At 47.8% G+C, this 11,379-nt stretch overlaps 2 protein-coding genes across 2 annotated transcripts in view; one reads left to right on the forward strand and one right to left on the reverse strand.

The window, feature by feature from the left end:
• Positions 1 to 8,021, reverse strand: part of LOC135808454 (protein SYS1 homolog) — a 9,051-nt gene extending 1,030 nt beyond the window's left edge. The window contains exons 1-3 of the mRNA XM_065321645.1: positions 7,701 to 8,021; positions 2,823 to 2,887; positions 1 to 383 (exon numbers count right to left, since the gene is read on the reverse strand). The exon at positions 1 to 383 is cut by the window's left edge and continues 1,030 nt beyond it. Coding sequence (XP_065177717.1) covers positions 119 to 383; positions 2,823 to 2,887; positions 7,701 to 7,859 — 489 coding nt within the window. The 5' untranslated portion in view covers positions 7,860 to 8,021 and the 3' untranslated portion in view covers positions 1 to 118. The remainder of the gene's footprint in view (positions 384 to 2,822; positions 2,888 to 7,700) is intronic.
• A 223-nt stretch (positions 8,022 to 8,244) lies between these two features.
• LOC135808455 (uncharacterized) lies at positions 8,245 to 11,151 on the forward strand. Its single transcript, XM_065321646.1, has one exon. The coding sequence runs from the start codon at positions 8,683 to 8,685 to the stop codon at positions 10,882 to 10,884; it is 2,202 nt and encodes a 733-aa protein (XP_065177718.1). The 5' UTR covers positions 8,245 to 8,682; the 3' UTR covers positions 10,885 to 11,151.
• The last annotated feature ends 228 nt before the right edge of the window (positions 11,152 to 11,379 follow it).

An 11,379-nucleotide genomic window follows, 5' to 3' on the forward strand; every position in this document is an offset into this window, starting at 1 on the left:
TGATGGTGTGCGTATCAGCTGAACTCAGAGCCCTGGACGTTTAGAGGTGGATGCACTGGACACCAACGAACTCAGAGCACTAGATGTTTAGAGGTGGATGCACCGGACACCAACGAACTCAGAGCCCTGGACGTTTAGAGCTGGGTGCACCAGACACCAACGAACCGCCGACAACGGGAATGTCGGCCATTTCCATACGCATGCAAAGCCACTCGCCGAGCACAACCATGACCGTAGCCGATACTGACGTCACCACCCACCATTGCCACGCAAACGGAAAGCCTCGCGTCACACAGCTCAACAGGGCGTGCATGAAGAACATGGTGACTGTGAAGTCCATACAGTTCTTGGAGCGGCGCACGGCATAGCGCAGGCTAATGGCACTGCAGCACATAGCAGGTGAAGAGCACACGCATGCATTAGCTACACACCAGCAAAGCAAACTGGGGTTGACTTTTTTAAGTTGACGTCATTTTGTTATGATGCAATGCTCATCAATCCCTACTTGTCTTTGTACATACATCTACATGTACTAGTAGTAGTACTGTTCTTTCAATCAAATGAACCCCTCGATAGGCACATTGCCTTTGGGTCATTTAATAATAATAAAAAATAAAATGCTCCTCGCACGAGTGATACACTACAACATTCGTACTGGGTGTCAACACATCACACATGTTTCCTTGCACTCATTCGGACAGGATGTGTCCACCACAGCTCCAGGATACGTCTGATAATGTATGCACAACACGCATCGCATCGCATCATAATAACGACGTCGACTTGAAATTCTGCCAGAACAGCACCCAAAGTGGAGTTGCACACACACTCTTGGGGCTTGTGCACTCTTGATAAAAGCCTGTGTACACAATGTCATCATAATATCATCTGCACACATGATTTCGATGAAGTGGGTGCTCTGCACAGATCTAAAACCAGTGCGACATGCATTTCGTCCCGCAGGTTTGCACAACGTTTCGCATGTACGTCATCACTGGGCAACTGGTCCATTCAATCCTCGTGCACCTGCATAGTGCTGCATCCCTTTGCTGTACATTCACAGTAAAACCTGTAACTACAGTCCATTTCAAAACTATAGACGCGTACCTAGGCAAAAACCATTATGCCAGCATCTATACCACATAACATCTGTGATCACTTTGTGCATAAATTTTTCCAAATTGGGCGTCTGTTATCCAATCGTTTAGAAACTATATGAGAGCAATTGTGGAGCGGACCTGAGCAATATTCCGAAAACTATTCCCAAAAAGTTCCAGCCAAATTTGAAATATTTCAAAAACCCTACGCGTCTATAGTTTTGAAATGGACTGTAACGGCCACCCCTTGCACTTGGGGCCAGAGAAAGCGGTCCTTAGTGGCAGGTGGTCCTTAGTTAGAGGTTTGCACCGCACAACCATAAATGAAAGTGAGACCACCCGTGCCTGGTGAAGTGGGCTGTAGTAGCAGGCTGGTCGCTAGTCACGGTGGTCTTTAGTTACAGGTTTTACTGTAGTAGCAGGCTGGTCGCTAGTCACGGTGGTCTTTAGTTACAGGTTTTACTGTAGTACCAGGCTGGTCGCTAGTCACGGTGGTCTTTAGTTACAGGTTTTACTGTAGTACCAGGCTGGTCGCTAGTCACGGTGGTCTTTAGTTACAGGTTTTACTGTAGTAGCAGGCTGGTCGCTAGTCACGGTGGTCTTTAGTTACAGGTTTTACTGTAGTACAGGTCGTCCCTCGTTAATACATAATCTCTGGGACTTGACAAATGTTATGTATTAACGGGGTTTATGTACTAAACGAAAGTGTACATAGCTTGCTTGTGTACCAGAATTTTTCACTTTTTTCAACTTTTCTGAGTGTTTCTTGCTACCATGACTAGGGAGCGAGATATTCTTGCTTCCCTCGATATAACATAAAAATTATGTTATAACGGACACAGTCAGCGAAGATTCTACAGTTTACATGATACATGCCCAGCCGCGCCTGTACAGTCACTCGGAAAAAATCAGAGCTTTGTCGGTTTGTGATGTGTGCTCTGATATCTGAGCTAATTGCGTCCACAAGTAGAAACTAGAACACGATGTGCCTCCACTGGAAGGCCAAAAGACCAACAACTTATGTACTATTGAGGTAGGTGGCATGCGGGTACGGAGAAATGTTATGTACTAACGGGGTTTATGTACTAACGAATTATGTACTAACCGACAAAATTTGTATGGAAGTGATCACGTTTCGTCCGGGACTTGAGATTTCTTATGTACTAACGGGGTTTATGTACTAACCGGACTCGTATTAACGGGGGACGACCTGTACCAGGCTGGTCGCTAGTCACGGTGGTCTTTAGTTACAGGTTTTACTGTAGTAGCAGGCTGGTCGCTAGTCACGGTGGTCTTTAGTTACAGGTTTTACTGTAGTACCAGGCTGGTCGCTAGTCACGGTGGTCTTTAGTTACAGGTTTTACTGTAGTAGCAGGCTGGTCGCTAGTCACGGTGGTCTTTAGTTACAGGTTTTACTGTAGTAGCAGGCTGGTCGCAAGTCACGGTGGTCTTTAGTTACAGGTTTTACTGTAGTAGCAGGCTGGTCGCTAGTCACGGTGGTCTTTAGTTACAGGTTTTACTGTAGTACCAGGCTGGTCGCTAGTCACGGTGGTCTTTAGTTACAGGTCTTACTGTAGTAGCAGGCTGGTCGCTAGTCACGGTGGTCTGTAGTAGCAGGCTGGTCGCTAGTCACGGTGGTCTTTAGTTACAGGTTTTACTGTACTCAGATAAACTCTGACATGCACCTGCAATGCACCTGCACAACACGCTGCATACACTACTTACCCGGATAGGGCACTCAGGGAGTAGGAGAGAATGATCGGCCAGCCCTGGTGCCAGGTCACCAGCATCTACACATTACACATTACACAGAGAAAGAAACACAAAAAACTCGGATGGTGAGCCAAGGACAAATTCAGAGAAGAAGACGAAACACGGGGACACAAATAATGTGTTAGTGTAGTCCACTAGCTGTCAGGTCTTGAACAGTCAGATGACCATGGGAACAATTCAGCACAGAACTGACGGGGAGTACTGAGACATCGCGCGACATGACACTGAGCTTGAGCACTGCTCAATAGCACTAACCAACAACGGCCTTCCAACCTCGAAGGTTAATGACTATTAATGACTATGCCGCATAGTGCCAAAGGGGACGACAAGCACCATCGCGACAAACACAAGCTAAAGTCCATAGCTCCTTGGAATGCTGGTGTATGACGATGATGGAATGGGAAGACCATCGGACAGTACGGTCTAACCATGATTCGACAAAACGAAGCAACCACCACCCAACTTGGAACGCTAAACTTCATAAAAGAAACACCAGGGGAAGCTTTGCACCGCTGCAGGTGAGCTGTAACAAGCTGAACGCCGGGTGTCCTACAGCACTGTACCATGGTACTTTGATAATAGAACTACGGACATAACAACTGCAAACATGCATAGCATTACACGATAATCATTTCACCGTATAGTTCATAAGGGCTCCATGGGCATGCAGTACGAACTCACATGTTGAGGCAAAGATAAACTTAGAGAATAAGAGGAAACACTGCACAAATTATGTGTTCGAAAACATGGCTAGCAACAATACCAGGTTTTGAAAACATCAGATGTGTACAATTGCTTAGCTAAAAAGCTGACAGGGTGTGCTGAGACATTTCACGGCATGACACAGGGCTGTTAAAGTGTGGCTAGGCCCTGCTCAAGGTTAGTGGCATGCCGTGAGATGTCTCTGAACACAGAGTTTGTGCCACGATATTTGCGTCACGATATACAGACATATAACCTGTTTATTACCATTAGTTTTCGGCCCGCCGGAAGTTGATCAGGTTATCACCGTACCAATTCTTTGGCCACCAACACAATGTTTACTACTGTGGAGGGCATACGTACCCGCCATATCACACACAAAGAGACTGTGTACCCGCCATATCACACACAAAGAGACTGTGTACCCGCCATATCATACACAAAGAGACTGTGTACCCGCCATATCATACACAAAGAGACTGTGTACCCGCCATATCATACACAAAGAGACTGTGTACCCGCCATATCATACACAAAGAGACTGTGTACCCGCCATATCATACACAAAGAGACTGTGTACCCGCCATATCATACACAAAGAGACTGTGTACCCGCCATATCATACACAAAGAGACTGTGTACCCGCCATATCATACACAAAGAGACTGTGTACCCGCCATATCATACACAAAGAGACTGTGTACCCGCCATATCATACACAAAGAGACTGTGTACCCGCCATATCATACACAAAGAGACTGTGTACCCGCCATATCATACACAAAGAGACTGTGTACCCGCCATATCACACACAAAGAGACTGTGTACCCGCCATATCACACACAAAGAGACTGTGTACCCGCCATATCATACACAAAGAGACTGTGTACCCGCCATATCATACACAAAGAGACTGTGTACCCGCCATATCATACACAAAGAGACTGTGTACCCGCCATATCACACACAAAGAGACTGTGTACCCGCCATATCATACACAAAGAGACTGTGTACCCGCCATATCACACACAAAGAGACTGTGTACCCGCCATATCATACACAAAGAGACTGTGTACCCGCCATATCATACACAAAGAGACTGTGTACCCGCCATATCACACACAAAGAGACTGTGTACCCGCCATATCACACACAAAGAGACTGTGTACCCGCCATATCACACACAAAGAGACTGTGTACCCGCCATATCATACACAAAGAGACTGTGTACCCGCCATATCATACACAAAGAGACTGTGTACCCGCCATATCACACACAAAGAGACTGTGTACCCGCCATATCACACACAAAGAGACTGTGTACCCGCCATATCATACACAAAGAGACTGTGTACCCGCCATATCATACACAAAGAGACTGTGTACCCGCCATATCATACACAAAGAGACTGTGTACCCGCCATATCATACACAAAGAGACTGTGTACCCGCCATATCATACACAAAGAGACTGTGTACCCGCCATATCATACACAAAGAGTATGAATTGAAAGGCCATGATACTACATGTACTAGGGTCCGGCGGATTCTGCCGGCAGAATTTCCAGCAGAATCAAGGTGTTTGGGAAACCGAGCAGAATTCAGCAGAATACCGTCTGTGCGGAGCAGAATCGTCAGACAGTACCCAGACACATCCTGTTGCCCGCGTTGCTGTACATTGTACTGGAACAACTATCATGCGTGATACTGATGATACCAAGAGTACATAACCCCCAGAGTGTGCAACGCCTGATCCTTCTCTGCATAGGGTCTTGGTCGAGCGAAATCGGATCTTCTGATGTAATGCGTACGCTCCACATAGCCACACCAGAGCGAGGTCAGGTCTCCTGTATGTTTGTGATTCTGGGACCCAAAAATAGATGATGTGTGTAGTACAGGTGGAATCCTGATAATTCAAATATGGCTTAATTCAAACATACCGCTTAATTAGAAGTTTTTCCAGGACCGATTTCTGTCAATACGATTCCCACATAATTTTTTCTGATGGGATTCGTGCTGAGAATTCGAAGTTAGCAAAGTGTAATTCGAAGTTCACTGTACACTGTACTGGTCAGTTCAGTTTGCATGAGCAGGCTGTGCCGGTCAGTTCAGTATGAGTGAAATCTGTGTCTAAGGTCCATAGCGCAACTCTGCGTGACCATGAGAGCATTTTGATATACATATTGTGTTGTGGGTTCATGTCTGGATAATTAGAATGTCCGGCTAATTAGAAGTTTTTTCCTGGCATTTCGAGGTTCGAATTATCAAGATTCCACCTGTACCATGTACGGTAAAATGACGCATTTTCTTGGTCTTTGAGGACATGTGACACATCCTGCACACAAAAGGAATAGACACACGAAATTTCTACTGTGAGAAGGGTCTATGGACAGGCAGCATGCACCAAGGCACTGTACATGACGTGTATCGAATAACCTCGTCGCGAAAACAGGAACTAGCGTAACAAGCCACCACAACCGCAACACTGCCAACTCAGCAACTGCACGCGCATCCCCTGCTTCTAGAAACACCGTGACGACAGTACAACGCGCGCACAATGCCAGAAAAGGAAGCCACTACACATACGCCAGAATGCAAAGGGACAGTAGTGGCTATGGCTATGCGCAGACGGTCCAAAGAAGATGGTACGGCACTTGGCATCACATTTGCGTTTTTGAGAATGGAGGGAGATATCGAATCTGATCCAGTTCGCGATCGGGCCTGCGACTATGGCTCAGGGTCAGATCAGATCTTGACGTGTTGGATGAGAATTATGAGAATGCTGGCAGTGAGCCTTGGGAAGATTTAGCGGAAGCCCGAGAGGCCACGATAGCTCGGAAAAGGTCCATGGAGCGCAGTGGCAAAGATAGTACGATCTCCAACAAGCCAAGGGTAGCTCATAGCCACAGTACTGCCGTTAGCATCAGCCTGCAGCAGCGTGTAAAAGAGTTCCCGGACGAGATGTTCGTGACCAAGCTGTTCTGTGAGGCGTGCCATGTCTACAATAGCATTGAAGAAGAGCATTGTGAAAGACCACGTGGTTTCCACTCGGTACAAGAGTGACAAGCTCGCGGCCAAGGAGCAAGGTGTTCGCCAACAACGTGTTGTTCAGACTTGGGAGCAGTACCAACGGCGCCATGCCTCTGAACTACCAGGCACGGGCTTGAGCGCTGCAGTGGCACCTGATATCAGTTTGAGGAGAATTGAAGTCACTACCGCTACGCTCAAAGCAGGTATCCCTCTCGCCAAGGCAGACCTGCTCCGTTCGGTGCTGGAGCACGGGGCAGAGAGGTTGACTGACTCCACCCACCTTGCCTCCTACATACCCTTCATCCTTGAGAGTGAGAAGGAGTCCATCAAGCAGGAACTGAGTGAGAAACCCGAGTCCATCAAGCAGGAACTGAGTGAGAAACCCCACGTCAGTGTCATATTTGATGGCAGCACCTACCAAGGAGAAGCGCTCGCCATTGTATTGCGCTTTGTGAGCAGCGACTTCAAGATCTACCAGCACTTGGTCCGAGTCAGTGTTCTTGCAAAGAGCTTGCCCGGTCCTGTCCACAGAACTGCAGTACCCTACCGAGAAGTTCATCGCTGCTACACGCGACGGTGCCAGTGTCAATGGCGCAGTTGTTGATCTTCTCAAGGATGTCATGTACCCCGATCTAGTTGACATCATCTGTATGTCCCACTCATTGGAAGCTGCACTGATTTTTTGGGGTGAACTACTGGTGTTCAAAGTGTGGCTTCTACGCAGGAAAATACGGTGTAACAACAAAATGATTTTGTAGAAGTGACCCGACCCCCCCCCCCCCTCAATACACAACCAAAATACCTGATCTACAGTTGATGGTCAGGGAAAGGAACTTACAACCAGTCACCAATAATTTTTGAGGTACAATCTCTGGACTCGTACTCCACCGGACTTTCACACTAGAACATCCGACAATATAATTACAAACGATACTTGTATACCGGTAGTAAGGACACCTACATGCACTATGTACGAGCACCGAAATATCCGGTGTCTGGAGATGGATGAAGTGATGTGAATCGACACACAATCTGAACTTTACACAAGTGATGACTGCAGAAGGAAAACAACTACATCTTGCTATGAGGATCTCCTACCTTAGATGAGAGAACGTGGGTTAGAGTTGGCTGAATGTGAGCCATACCGGTGAATATCAGCAGGTAAAGACAGAACAGCACGTAGAACTGACTCTGCATGAAGACTATCTGGCTGATGATGAGGAGAGGGTCCCAAACAGATGACCTGAAACTAGCCATGGCCTCAAGCAACCGTCGAATGTTCTGTGAATTATAAAGAGCACAAGTATTGGCATCTGGAATGGATCAGGAAGACAGGACTCTAATTGCCTTGATCCAATCAAAATCGACAAAACGACAGACTAGACTGTCGACGTCCTTTGTTTCTTGTTCGAATGTTCGTCTTCAAGACAGATGACAAAAATCAACGCAGTTTGAATGAGATGACATCATTTGAAACGTTGAAAAATGCTGTGGATATCGGGAAATCGGGAAATCCCCGCCTGAGCCAGGCTGAACACGAGCCGCTCACATGTACATGCACACTCATATCATGCACGTATATACAGCAGGGAGTCGTAAAATATTTTACGACTCCCTGATATACAGGCATCATCATCTTTTTGCCTTTCCATTTTGAAGGCAGTAGCCAAAAATTAATACTTTCTGAAGATCAAGATCCCTTGCACTTGTAGTCTCTCTCAACTCTTTGATTTGAATCTCTATCTTTGGCACCAGACAATGTTTGGTTAGCACATTGAGGGCCGTCATAACTCGTAATATTTTAGTACTAGTAGTTGCGTATCATATCCTTGTTAGATCTATACTTATAGAAACTAGCGGAGATGAACAAGCAGTACCTGTTTTATTGAATGCTCCCAGCTGCAGTACGTATGAAGTCTGGAGGGATGGAGTCAGTAGTCCTCACTCCTGTAGTTAGATGTGTGAATATGTTTTTGAGCTATACTGACTGATCGCTCCCAGCTTCTCGTGGCTTGCTCACGAATGCATTGCCAGAGAAATCGAGCAGAAGTATAGCTGAGATTTCAAGCAGCAGTTCGTCATGGGCATACCACGTCTTACGAGCTTTGTGTTCAGTAAGGACATGCGTGAGGCTTGGAATCATGAATGTATGCTTCGCGATACACGACTTGTGGTGGATGGAAATGGCCTGCTATACCTGTTCCTGGAGAGTGGCCGTGGAGGCAATCTGCAAGAGATCCGCTACGGCGGGCAGTATTCAGAGTTGTACGGCCGGCTACGGGAATTCTTCACCGAGCTGCAAGATCACGGGGTACATGCCCTGGTTGTTCTTGATGGACAGTGCTCTGCAGAGAAGCTACAGACGAGCCTGCAGCGCGGCGCCGCGCAAGCACGTTACCTGAGGGGTGTCGCGCAACGTGATGCGGATCATCTTGACGCCGCCGCAGCAGCAGCGGTGTCGGCAGCAGCACCGGCACCCAGCGCCACTGCTCTTACAGTCTGGGCGCTGATGGTCTTCACGGAAGCACTGGTGGATGGTGGTGTACCACTAGTGCGTGCAGAACAGGAAGCAGATGATCTGATTGCGGCTATTGGCCGCCACTGGGAATGCCCGGTTCTGTCGGCGGACAGCGATTTCTTCATATGCGACCTTCCGCATGGGGTAATCCATCTGAAAAGCATCAGCTGTAGTCATCCTTGTCTAACTACTGTATCTCTTTACCAGAGATCATCATTTGTCCGTGTCCTGTCCAAGATGCAGGCATTCAGTGGCTTCAGTATTGCCACTATCGAGAACGTACTCCCATTGGCAGCATCTTTATGTGGAAATGATTATGTGCACGCTCAGGAGGTTTCGCACTTGTTCCCTTCTGACAAACGAAAAGACCATGCCATTGTTGATGCGCTTGAGTGGCTGTTGGTCTTTCTGGGCGTCGAGTCTGTTGACGATGGGTTGTTGAAGGTCTGTGATCTGCCGAAACTCAAGCAAAACCCAGCTACTGTCAATGCCATCAGGCATTCAATACGTACATATGGGCCCGCAGCATCATGGTCATCGGCAGCTGCTGAGCATTGTGTGTCTGTAGACTGTTTATCTACACCTCTCGCTAGACCATGTGCACTGCATCCACACGCTGCAATAGATGTGGCTGGTGAAGCTGTGCACCACTACTCCTGCGGTCTGCTGGAAGCCTTCCGTCTCGGATTCGTCCATCCAGGTGCACTTGCCGGGGCGCTTTGCGACTTCACCAATATCAGCCTGCACCTTGATTCGCCGACCCACGCGCCTATCAGCGATGTGGATCGACCATTACGTGCTCTCCTGCTAGTACTAGGGACATCTCGGTGCTCTAGTGTCAAGGAGATTGTGCGGTCCCCCAGAGACGTTCATGTTCAAGCAGTTAGCTTGAAGGCCGCAAACGCTATTGCTGGCATTGGCGATCTTCCTCCCAGGGAAGTAATGGCACACTACGATCCGGAGAGGCGTCGGCATTTCCTCCTGTCAGCATGTTACAGTGCAGCTAAGTGTGTGATGGACTTGCCACTTGCACTCCAGCTGGTCATAGCTTCGCTTCGCTTTGCGTGGAAGAAACTGTCGAGCTGCTCTAAGACCATGCCAGTTGTGTTACACAAGCACATTGCTATTCTCTTAGTTGGCGTTGTTAATGGCTGCCAGGGTAATATCAGATCGGCGCTGTTCAACTCGCGCAAGTCGAGCGCATCGCAGAAGAAGCGACTTGCTCAATGGTGCGTTGCTGGCTCTGCACCACCAGCTGCTGCCCGTCCGAGTCAGGAGGGCGATAGTGGTGGTAGTGTCAGCTGTAGAACAGCACAAGCTGCTGCTGCTGAGCCGCTGTTCCGCGGCCGTGCTGACTGTCAAACGGTGCATATCTTCAACGCATGGCAACGCGTTCTCATGGCCTTGCTACTTCTGAACTGGGTGATGGATCTTCCTTTTCCACCGCTGTGCGTACACAACCTGTACGATGGTATCAGTAGCTTTGCTTTGCTCGAGTCATGCTCTAGCGTGAAGGATGTACTCGAGACCAGCAGGCATGATACGCCTCTAGTTGAGATGTTGTGGCGGACCGTCGAGGATGGTATGGATGACGCCACCACCGAGTCAGCGCCTAGAGGCCCAAGTAGTGATGGTGGCAGCGGCCAACAGCCTTCGAAGAAGAAGAAGAAAAAAGAACGCAAAGGGGCTGCTACTTCTAGGACAGTTCAGGCCGCAGGAAAGTTTGCTGACAAGAACCCGTTCGCTTTGCTAGGAGCAGAGTAACATGGCTAGGTTTAGTGTCCGCTTGTCATAGTGGATTATCGGTGCATTTTTAGATCGTGCCGGCTGGTTCCGGCTAATGTTTATTTTTTGTTTTTGTGGAGGGATTCTTTGGAAGAGTCACCTCAATAGTAAACAGTATTCGGTAAAGAACCCCAGCACAGTGTTCAATTCGCAACAATACATGCATGTGCTGCATATGGATAATCCGATATTGGACAGATTCCTACCGTATAATTATTACAAATCCCGCACATATGGGTCCAGCTAGCGCTTGTCTACAGTGACCTGGTGTGCAGCAGGCAGGCGTAAAATACCGTATTTTACGACTCCCTGGTGTGTAGCAACCGTGCTTCAGGATGATCAAGTCATGATAGAGAATCCCTTTTGGGTGGTTCTTGTATTATTTTGTTTTTACAAAAACGGTCAAGAGAATAATTATTTTTTGACGCGAACCGAAAAATTACGGTTTGCATCAAAACCAGTCAGATTGCCGTT

This window comes from Sycon ciliatum, chromosome 2, assembly GCF_964019385.1.
Source record: "Sycon ciliatum chromosome 2, ocSycCili1.1, whole genome shotgun sequence".
NCBI lineage: Eukaryota > Metazoa > Porifera > Calcarea > Leucosolenida > Sycettidae > Sycon > Sycon ciliatum.

What these genes read in the sequence shown, in the direction of transcription:
- LOC135808455 (XM_065321646.1), top strand. Translation starts at nt 8,683, where the DNA reads ATGGGCATACCACGTCTTACGAGCTTTGTGTTCAGTAAGGACATGCGT.